Source organism: Archocentrus centrarchus, chromosome 12 (assembly GCF_007364275.1).
Source record: "Archocentrus centrarchus isolate MPI-CPG fArcCen1 chromosome 12, fArcCen1, whole genome shotgun sequence".
Taxonomy (NCBI): Eukaryota; Metazoa; Chordata; class Actinopteri; order Cichliformes; family Cichlidae; genus Archocentrus; species Archocentrus centrarchus.
In genome coordinates, this window is record NC_044357.1 from 22,340,118 (window position 1) to 22,351,716 (window position 11,599).

Genomic DNA, 11,599 nt, shown 5'->3' on the forward strand with positions numbered 1-11,599 from the left:
TCATAAAGGATGAGCCAGTGTATCCTCTGCAATAGGAGGTAACGAAGCACTGAAGCACCTTTTCTTAGTATTTAGAGGCTCGACCAGCTCTTTCATACAGCACTCTTAGTCCCTGAGTAAACATGAGAGCAACAGCTTAAAATAATAATCATCTGAAAAGAAGGAGTACCGCTTTGTGGCCTAAAGAGGGCGGAAGTCAAATGCATTTACGCCCCCTGGAAACCCCTCGAAGAAGAAGAAAGAGGAACCACAACATGAGTTGGAACAACTTCCATAAAAGATAAAGTCTGATTTTAGGGGCGCTTAAATTTATAATCACACTCAGACATGTTCGCGCTGGAAACATTTGAGAGTCAGTTATCGTCTGTGATGGAGACCTTGGTGGAGGCGGCGGTGACGGAGCTCGGCAGACTCCTGGAGGAGAGCTCGGCTGCGGCCGCTGTACCTGCTGTGAAGGATGAAGAGAGGGAGGTGGCTCCACCGGAGCAGAGGCGGCACCTTCACGTGGATGTCACGGTAACACACGCATGCGCACGGTGTTGCTTGATAACAGGAAATCTGCTTCAGTGATGAGCGTTTCAGCTAAATTAATTTGGCATCAGTGAGGGGTCTTGTTCCAGTCTTTCTTAGCTTAATGGCACAAACTGACACTACATCACCCACAAGTCCACTCGTTTGATTCCATGGCCACCACGCCAGCACAAATCAGAAAACATACTGAAGCTAATAATGTACACCAGCCTGTTAGGGCAGGTAAATGAATGAAGGTGTGCCACATAACTTCATCAAACTACAAGCTTATTTTGATTAAAACCACCTGGACATACTGCTGAGGTTTCTGTGTACCATCTACATAGTGCAGCACCCAAAAATTTTATCCTGCTGGAAGCATCCATCAGAAGATGGGTACACTGTGGTCCTAAAGGGATGGACATGGTCTGCAACAATGTGGCGTTTAAATGATGCTCACTTGGTATTAAGGGGCCCAAAGTATGCCAAGAAAATATCCACTACACCCTTACACCACCACACCACCACACCAGCCTGAACTACTGCCTCAAAGCAAGGTGGCTGGCACCACCATGCCACATTCAAAGCCACTTAATTCTGTGTTTATTCATAAAAAATAGGTTCTAAATAAAATGCTTGAAAACTGTGGAAAATGTTCTAAATTCCCACAGTCAGCTCCCTTTTTAGTGTCCAGTCGAAACCCAAAGATGCACTTCCTGACATCCTTCTGTCTCTCCTGCGACTGTACAGAATCAGTTTGCATCACTGATGAAAAAGTGGGCCCAAGCTGCAGTGGAGAAAATCTCACTCATATTGAAAGTATCCGTGAGTGGGGTCGGAGATGCTCCTGCTGCAGAGAAACCGACAGACGGGCGGATCGATACTGGGCGCAGAAAAGGTAAATAAGCTGATGGATGAAGAGGCTTTTAATGTCCTCACCCTGGGATTTCTGTGTATATTAAACTAGGTTTTTGTTGTGTAATCAGCATCCAGAAAGAGAAATAAAATGCAAGGATTGCAACCAGCAGCGAGACAGATAAACGATCACTTATACTGCAGAGGTATTTAGCCAGTAACCAAAAACCTCGGTTTTAATCAAGCTTGTAATTAAACTGTGAAAACAGTGATGAATTTTGTTGTGTGTTTTCAGAGGATCAACAGGCTGAGCGGTCAACAGAAGAAGCAGACCCAGAATCTGTTGTAGAATCTGGTAACTATCTTTACTTTACAAATTACTATCACTGTTTTTATACATGCTTTCCCATTTTAGGGCTCAAATATAATAAAAATATATAAAGTAATTTTAAAACATTCAAATTTATAAAATATTTTGTGAAATCTGGAGCCCATGGACATCAGCAGATAATGCATTTCCTCCTTTGTGAGGCTTTACCAGGCCTTTACTTAAGCAGCTTCAGGTGTTACTTATTAATGAATTAATAAAATCCACTGTTAAAATTACATTTATTTTTAAGCTTAATGAAAACAGTTTTCCAAAGTATGTGAGTAATCATGTTAAATAATCATGAGTATGGAGCAAAATAATTGTAAAATAAATTTTTTGCTGTAATCAAGCACTGGGGAAGCCTTCCCGTTATGACTATAGTATGTCTCTCTTTGGATTGTGGGAGGAAGCTGGAGATGGATGGATAATATGTCTGCTGTGAAGGGAATTTTCTTTTGCGACACAAAACTGAGTGAGTCACAAAACAGGACAAAACAGCGATGCATGATCACAGGATCTTTTCTATTGTAGTTTTCACTGCTGTGATCTTTATTGTCCCAAACGACTGTCCACTGCTAATGATCTCACTCTCTCTGTCTCTGATGGATTACAGGCTAAAGATGGTTTCTTCCATTTTAATTAACATCTCCTTTGACTCAGCTCGAGGCCTTTTACCTGCTTAATTTATGAAGCTATAATAAAGAAATAGCCCAACAGTATTAGAACTAAATCAGTACTTTAAGCCCATATTTGTCATATAAGTGTAATCTAAAGCATTTAAGCACAGTGGGATCTTCTCTTTATGAGTTTGGCTCGTTAAAACAGCAATATTATTAGTGAAGCACATTTTCAGTGTGGCATTAAAATGTTTTGGATGGGTATTTATGTGTTGCTCTCTTCTTAGTTCTGGTCTTGTTTTTGTTTCAGATGACTCAGCCTCATGTGAGGGGAGTAACTCTGGACCCCCCCCTGAGCCCCCCTCTGAATCTGAAGCCACATCAGCTGAGCCTGAGCCAGCATCCAGTGCCGTCGAAGAAGATGCCGAGCATTTGAGGACCGTGGTGAAAATGAGGAAGAAGAAGAAGCTCACTAAGGACTTCAAATGTTCTATATGTGGCAAAGCATTTGCTCTGAAGTGCTTGATGAGCAGGCACTGCCTGACTCACTCCAGGCCTCACCTTTGCTCTGAGTGCGGCAAACGTTTCGCTGGACTGCGCGGGCTCATCGCACATTTGAGAAAACACACCGGAGAGAAGCTTTACAAATGCTCCAAGTGCGGGACGGAGTTTGCGTACAAGTCGACCTTCCACAGGCACATGCGTCAGCACAACCTGAGGAAACCGATCACCCACACGTGTTCGCTGTGCGAGGAGCGGTTCACGGGGAAGCAGGCGTTTCAGCGACACATTTGTTGCGCGCTAAAGACGACGTTTGTTTGCTCACTTTGCCCGGAGACCTTTGAGTGCAGACAGAGCTTGGCTGATCACGAGAATCTGCATTCAGGAGACAGAGATTTTGTCTGTGAAATGTGCGGCAAGAGCTTCTTCTCGTCCACATCCTTGGCCGCTCACCGAGTTACTCACACGCAAAAGGAAAACTGCTGCGAACTGCTCGGCTTCGGTCCCAGCATGCTCAAAAATCACCTGAGCCAACACGCTGGAGAAAAACCTTTCACCTGCCAGATCTGTGGCAAAGGATGCAGTCACAGGAGCGCCCTGAAGCATCACATGCTGACCCACACGGGCGAGAGGCCGTACGTCTGCGAGATGTGCGGCAAGCGCTGTGGCCACGCCAGCGCGCTTCAGAATCACATGAGGGTCCACACGGGCAAGAAAGCGGGAGAAAAGCCGATCTGTACTGTGTGCGGCAAAATATTGCGCTGCATGGTCAATCTCAAGTACCACATGAGCGTCCATACTGGGGAAAGACCGTACGCCTGTGATCAGTGTGAAAAGAGGTTCAGCAACCCCAGCAATCTGAAGATGCACACGACAACTCACTCAGGGGAGAAGATGTACGGCTGCAACATCTGTGGCAGGAGGTTCACACAGTCCTACAGCCTCAAGCTGCACAGACAGATGCACACAGGAGAAAGGCCGTATCACTGCACGCTCTGCGGGAAAACTTTCATAACCAGCAGCGTCTTCAGGGCCCATCAGAAGGTTCACCTGCCTCCTCCGGCAGGTGAACCTTCTGATGAATAGAGTGGAAAAACTGCAGTGAAACTCAAACACTTCTCTGCTGTGTGGTCACTTCCTGTACTGATTATTGACTTAAGCCATAGACGTTATAAAAGATGAACATTGCTTAAACCTGCACTCTTTGTAATGGCCAGCAGGGGGCGACTCCTCTGGTTCAATAGCGGTCTGTGAGAAAACTGCCCTTACCTCCAGCACTCTTGGGCCTTAGTAAACACTTTCCTGATGACTTAATGAGCTCAGTCGCTAGTTTTAGGTCATACTGAATAAAGCATGAACCTGTTTTTGTAAACTATGGTTAATATTAGAGTCAGAAAGAATGATAACCTGGGATATGCTCTCTGCCACTCCCAAGTAATTAACCATGAGTGTGGAGTTTCACAGGCAGATTGTAACCATTACTGTACGGGTGCTGGATAATTTCAGATATTATCATATGATTATTTTTAAGGCATTCTCAATTGTGGTGGCAGCTTGGTGGCACCACAGCAGGAAGGTCCTAGGTTCAAATCCACCATCTGGCCAGGGCCTTTTTGTTTGCATGTTCTCCCCGGGTCTCTGTGGGTTCTCCCCGGGAACTCTGGCTTCTTCCCAAAGACATGCAGTGAGTGAGGTTAGGCTAATTGGTGACTGTCTCTCAGTGGGCACAGGCGGGCGACCTGTCCAGGATGTACCCAGCCTCTCGCCGTGTGGCAGCTGGGATAGGCTCCAAACTCCCTGCAACCCTGAATTGGATGAGGTGGACGGATCCTCAATATTTTCACATTTTAAATATTGGTATATTATGACACTCACGACTTGAATAATAACAACTGTGAGCCAAATGACAGATTGAAAACAATCAAAGATGTTATGTTTGTGTTTATGCAGAGTGTCTGTCATTTAATATGCCTCATTGTGGATTTAACACCAGTTTAAGTGAAACCGCAGACGTTTTACATCAGTGTGATTGTTGATGACTTTATCTTTCTTGGTTAAGTTTTTTTGGTTGCAATGGTCACATTTCAAAAGATTTGAGATGATTTGAAAATAAAAAACCTCATTTTTTGATGAACAGGAGCTTGAGTCTTTCGGTATGGAGGTCAGGGTTCAACATGACCAATGACCTGGAGGCCAGGGTCCAGTTTAAAAAAAAAAAAAAGTATGTTGATTGATTCACCTGTGAAGCAGGTTTTTTTTTCAGTGTTTTTTGTACATCATTAAAATACAAATAAATCATCATACCTGTCTGGACAGTTTAAATGTAAATGGATCTTTTTTTAGCTGCTCTCATCAACCACAGTGATGATGCAGCTAAATGAAAGCTGCCTGTGTGCAGACAAACTTCTCGAGCTTTAAATTTAGCAGATTTCTTGTAAGCTTTGCTCTTTCTAGCAGAGATACCAACGTTAAATAAATTTATTGTAAAGCACTTTTTTTCTTATTTGAATTTATAATATAAATATGCTAATAGATTATGTCACATTCTTATAGATTAAGCTGAAAGGCTTTTTTATGGGATGCTGAAAATGGCAAAAAAAAAAAAAATGGATTTGGGTATTTTGCTGGTAAGATGCAAATGAGTCACATTAAGGCTGTTTGGAACGAAGGAAAGATCGGATGGGTTTGCAGATGGTTGATGGAGACTTTGGATGAGGCTCTCAGGATGAGGTGGAGGAGGACAGGAGGGAGATTACTAGGTGGGATAGTGAAAAGGAAGAAGGAAAGAACAGCAACGACTGATCGGCTCAGGGACAGTTGGCGTAGAGGTCACCTGATCCGAGTAGTAACAATAAAAGTGAGAATGAGGAGAGTTTGACGGTGCGGGAAAATGGAAGTGACTGACAGCCCGGACAGAAGAAAGCAGGCAGATGTGAGATCAGCAAGAGTGTCATTACTGAGGTCAACACAGATACTTCATCAGAACACTGGTGGGGGTTAAAGTTAACACCCCCAAACTGTTACCAGGCGTCTTTTGTCTCACATAACTCTTAAACTGTAACATGAAGATTTTTAACCGCCTCAGACTAAAACTACACGTACATCTGTGTGTTCAGGTACTTTTGTATACAGGACTCTATACTGCATACTTTACTGGAAGCTTATATTCATGTTTCCAAGCTTCTCTCTGCCTACAGAGTATTATTAAAGTATCCACTTTGTTCAAATTAACTTCTTCAAAGTTAAACATTTTTTAACGAGTGGCACGTCTTCGTTAGCAGCTGCTGACTCTAAGTTTCCTTTTAAAGCAGCGCTCGCTCTCAGTTTAATATATTTTTTTCACTCGATTGGTTTTACTGGAATTACACAAATTACTTACATGTTGGTAATTTCCTTTGTCATTAAACAAAGGAGGGGGTAAATGGGGGAAATAAAGAAAGCAGATAACTGAAGCTAATTAGCACTTCATTCTGCCTGAAATGTTGTATGAAACTATCAGGAAGGCACACAAGCCTGAGGGGAAAAAGGCTTGACATTTGGTGGCCTTTAACTTAATAATAGCTACACTTTAGTCTTTTAGATTGAAGAACTAAGGTCAATAAGACCCCCCCCCCCCCCTGTATTTGACCCTTGTTTGGATGGATAAGGTTTGTCAGGAAGTAGATTTTCTTTAGTTATTGTGAAGGTGGCAGAAACACTGCTGAAGAGGATGGGCTCCCAGTGGAGTTAAAGAGGTTACATATAATGCTTAAGCCACAGACTGTATATAAAAAATGTACTCAGCCATTAGTTTTGAACTCCACATTCTGAAACTTCAACATAAGCATTCAAGCTGCTCCCACTGTTTTTGGAAGTGACCATACCTGGATGTGCTAAGCTGTCGGCTAATGTTAGCAAACTGCAGTCATAATTCACAGATTCATGATGCTTTTGGATAGTCCAAAATAAAAATAAAATAAAATAACCTCCATGTCTTTGCCTAATCACTTTTCCTTGGTCTCAAGTCCATCTCTATAATGGTTCACTAAAAAACATGCATTTGTGTGTATTTTTTAAATGTATTGCTGATGAAAAGAGTCTACACATCACACAAGTGCATGACCTTCCCTAATTTTTCATGTTTAATATTTTTATGATTATGGGAACCTTTATTTTTCATTACATGGCGGTAAGAATAGCACTAGTGTAAATGTTTAAATCAGTGGAGCTGAATCCAGACCTATGAAAAAATGAGTTGCTGTGCTCTCTTAGGCCATCCACTAGATGGCGGTAGAGGAGCAACACACAAGCTGCAGCAGTAACATTCAGCTCCACTAAAGTGCAACATGATGATACCTCAGGCACAGTATGAATATCTGTTGATCGTCTCTAACATATTTCTACGCACACTACCCTGTCTTCAGACTTTTAGCAGCTTTACTTCGGAGGTCTATCTTTTTGAAACAGATGAAGCCTGTCCCGCTGTAAAATGTGTGTTTGAGCTAAAGAAAGTGGGACTTTAGAGGTATTTATTATCTTTGGTTTATTCTTTCAGCTATTCTATGCAGAACAACAGTGATAAACAAAAGGAGTCATTCAGGAGTCATTTCTGTCAAACATTTCGAGTAAAAAGAACCAAAACTGAATATAAAGTGCATTAAAAACACAGCAGTTCAGGTTATTTATTTAAATTCAAGATTAATCTCTTAAAAGATAATAACAGATGCATTCCATAGTCATTACCCCCTCTGAAAGTTTGCTGCAGGAAGAAATTAAATTTGATTTCTAGAAAACAGGACAAACTCTGGCTGCTCGCGGCTGGAACAGCGCTGACTCTTTCCCTGTGTGAGTCCTGCGCTAAGCAGGTCACACGCTTCTAATACCAGTTTATTGCATTTAGTCTAACCTTTCAGAGAGCTCTGCTTAATGCCGCTAAGAATTCACTGTTTTCACAGAGATTAAACTCCCACCGGCTCAGAGGTGACGTTCTCTTAGCAAGACGTGTGTTCCTCATTTAGTTTATAATCTGAACAGCTGAATAATAATCATGCAAAGATACACGGGCTTCTGTAAGTCATATATATCATATATATTAAAAGCCAATCTGAAAACAGATGTCCACGGCAGTACTTCTGATGCAACACATTTAATTTAATGAGTGAATGCATAAGATAAAACAAACAAAAATGATCTAAAAGTGACTCATTTAAAGTGTTATTCTGCTATTTGTGCAGCACATTTTAATCTTTTAAAGTAAACTTCCTGTCTAGTTAAACAGTTGAATGTGAGAACTTTTTTTTTAAAATTATTGCCATAATCAGTGTTTTTATCCGCACAATGAAAGGTATGAACATCCTTTACAGGGATGTGTGCAATTCTTTAATGAATTAATTAAACTCTTTCTTTAATTAAACAGTCATACTTTGTACAATAGTACGATGAAATGGGAGTGCTGTCCCACATCTGTGCTAAAAGAAAGAATGGCAAGCAGTAAACACAATAAATAAATAACATATATACAGAATAAAATATACAATATGTGCAGAGATTAAAACTAAAGAAATGTACAGAAGAAAAAAAAAAAAGGATGCTAATCAGGTCTGGTATTTGCACTGATTAGGGGTTTTGCCCTGCTGCAAGAGTTGTCCCTGAGTCTATTTGTCCGTGACCTCAGTGCCCTGAATCTCTAACCAGAGGGCAGCAGCTTAAACATCGGCTGTCCTGGGAGTGTGAAGTCCTGCAAGATGCTGCGTGCCCTTTGGAGACAGCGGGTGCTGAGAGATACACAAAGCACCAAAAGTGAAGAGCAGTGAGCTGCATGCGGACCACCATCTTCTGTTAAAGCAAAATGACTACACAAGTGAATGTTTCTGCCGGCACCAAAACTATGTTACTTAAGCTACAGACATACATTCTGTGGATTAGACAAATCCACGGAACCTAATGGAACCTCAGCTACAGTGACAAGTGGAAAGTTTGGCATTTTTCCAAAAAAAAAAACAAACCCCAACACAATTAAGATGAGAGGGATGAGGTGAGCAATTATAAGCCAGGACTCGCACTGGCTCCCTAGCTTAGTTACCAGTGTCACGTAGGCCTCAGTCATACAGACCTAGAGATCATTTGGTAACCCCCAGTCACTAGCTGACCAGTTGGAGAGTGGTTTCTGGCTGTTGGTGGGTGAAATTGGTTGGCAAGCGGGTGCTGCACCAAAAGTCAACTTATGGCTGCTTTGGTCACTAGCAGATTGTCGTGATCACACACAGTTTGCATGGAAGGTGCACACTCAGTAAATAACCATCAAGCAGTAGTGAAATTGAAAACGGGCTTTGCAAACATTCAAACATTCAAAGTAAATGTTGTGCCACCAAAACCAACACCTTTCAGAAAGCACAACTTTTATTTTGAAGGGGAATGTTCTCTGTTTCCAGTTTGGGCAGCACTTTTTCAGATTTCATTACAGCTCAGAAAATGAATGGATGGTGAGTACTTACAGACAAGTCAGTGTCTTCCATGCAAAGTGCTCTAGCAACTTGCTAGTGACCAATCACAAGGGGGTTTACAGTGCAGCACCATTTTGATGTAAACACTAAACAATCTCTAGGACTTTGTGACTGCAGCCTAAGTTAGCAATTGATTTCACAGTGACTGCCAGCAACCTCTCATAGCTGAGAGTCATCAGTCATTCAGTTTTGGAGTCAGCCTCAAGTGGCCATTTAGGGAACTGCATTGACTGCATTTCTACACCCAGAGGCTGTACTTCTCTCAGAGATTAGTAGAAATTACACTAATTTCAAAATAATTAATTCAGCCTCCCCAGTAGTGTATTTTCTATAATTTGGTATAATTTAGCAATAGCAATACCCATGCACTGTATAAAAGAAGTACACAGCCACTGTGACATCACACAATGGTTTGTGGAATATTGTTTTGAAGATTGAAGTTTGACATTTGGGTGTCTACACTTTGAGTGTTTCAAGACAGAAGTGATGTGCAAGTGTGTAATTTTGAGGATTTAAAACTAGTGATTGAGACCATAAACTTACTAGCAAAATCTTTATTGAGGTGCTACATCAAAGAAAAGTAAGAAATATCATATTACCAGAAGTGTTCACTCATCCATCCAAATCATTGAATTCTGGTGTTCCAGTCACTTCCATGGCCACAGGTGTATAAAACCAAGCAACCAGGCATGCAGAGTGCTTCTACAAACATCTGTGAAAGAATGGGTCGCTCTCAGGAGCTCAGTGAATTCCAGTGTGGTACCGTGATAGGATGCCACTTATGAAACAAGTCCAGCTGTGAAATTTCCTCACTACTAAATATTCTACAGCCAACTGTTAGTGGCATTAACAGTTAGTGGTATTAAAACAAAGTGGAAAAAATTTATGTGGCCTTCAGATTAGCTCAAGAACAGTGTGTAGAGAGCTTCATGGAATGGGTTTCCATGGCTGAGCAGCTGCATTCAAGCCATCCATCACTAAGTCCAATGCAAAGCATCAGATGCAGTGGAGTAAAGCACATCGCCACTGGACTCTAGAGCAGTGGAGAAGTGTTCTCTGGAGTGATGAATCACACTGCTCTGTCTGGCAATCTGATGGCTGAGTCTGGGTTTGGGGGTTGCCAGGAGAGCAGCACTTGTCTGACTGCATTGTGCCAAGTGTCGTTTGGTGGTGGTGTTGGGGTGTTTGTCAGGAGTGGGGCTCGGCCCCTTAGTTCCAGTGAAACGAGCTCCTAATGCTTACCAAGCATACCAAGACATTTTGGACAATTTCATGCTCCCAACTTTGTGGGAACAGTTTGGGGATGGCCCCTTCCTGTTCCAACATGACTGCACACCAGTGCACAAAGCAGCTCCATAAAGAAATGGATAAGCCAGTTTGGTGTGGAAGTACTTGACTGACCTGCACAGAGTCCTGACCTCATTCTTACAGGATACCTTGGGATGGATTAGAGCAGAGACTGTGAGCCAGGTCTTCGCATCTAACACCAGTGTCTGACTTTACAAAACCATTTCTGGACGAATGGTCAAAATTTCCCATAAACACTCCTAAACCTGTGGAAAGCCTTCCCAGAAGAGTTGAAGCTGTTATAGCTGCAAAGGGTGGGCCCACATCATATTACACCCTACGGATTAACAATGGGATGTCACTCAAGTTCATATGCATGTGAAGGCAGCTGATCCAATACTCCAATACAATATAGTGTAGTTTTCTGCAAACACTTATGTTTTGTTTTGGTTTCTTTTTGCCCCCTGCTGGTCATTAGAAAGAATACGGGTTTGAGGCACTTCTAGACTGTATTCACTTTTTAGACTAAGAGTCTATGCTCATCTTTCATATACAGTCCAATATACAGCATAACCAATAATTTGAAATGATGCTGCCCGCCAGATTGACCTCCAGCAACCTTCATTTCTTGTCCACTGTGGCTTCCTATGTGCTGTCTAACTGTGATTAATGGTAGGTGGTTTCAGGGGTCACTACCCTGACAGCTGAAGCCATGTGGTGGTGTCACTGACTTCAGAGTGATGAACTGTTGGAACAGAACAGGCCATCAGCATGCAGGGCGAGGTGCTTTTCTCCTGATCATTTGATCCAAGGTCCAGATTTAGTAACAGGTTATCATACCTTCACTATCAGCGCTCCTGCACTCTGGAGGGACCCAACTACAGATAAGAAGACAGAAAAGGTGGTTTCCTTGCTTCATTAAAAAAAAACCTCAGTCATGGATGAATGGTTGAGTAAGTGATTGACAGGATGGATAA

The 11,599-nt window shown here is 42.1% G+C and overlaps 1 protein-coding gene across 1 annotated transcript; it reads left to right on the plus strand.

Moving 5' to 3' along the window:
• Window positions 1–209: 209 nt before the first annotated feature.
• On the plus strand, window positions 210–5,154 carry LOC115789477 (oocyte zinc finger protein XlCOF6-like). Its single transcript, XM_030742912.1, has 5 exons — window positions 210–516; window positions 1,261–1,408; window positions 1,497–1,571; window positions 1,661–1,720; window positions 2,663–5,154. Exons 1-5 carry the CDS (start codon window positions 328–330, stop codon window positions 3,937–3,939), a joined length of 1,749 nt encoding a protein of 582 aa, XP_030598772.1. The 5' UTR covers window positions 210–327; the 3' UTR covers window positions 3,940–5,154.
• The last annotated feature ends 6,445 nt before the right edge of the window (window positions 5,155–11,599 follow it).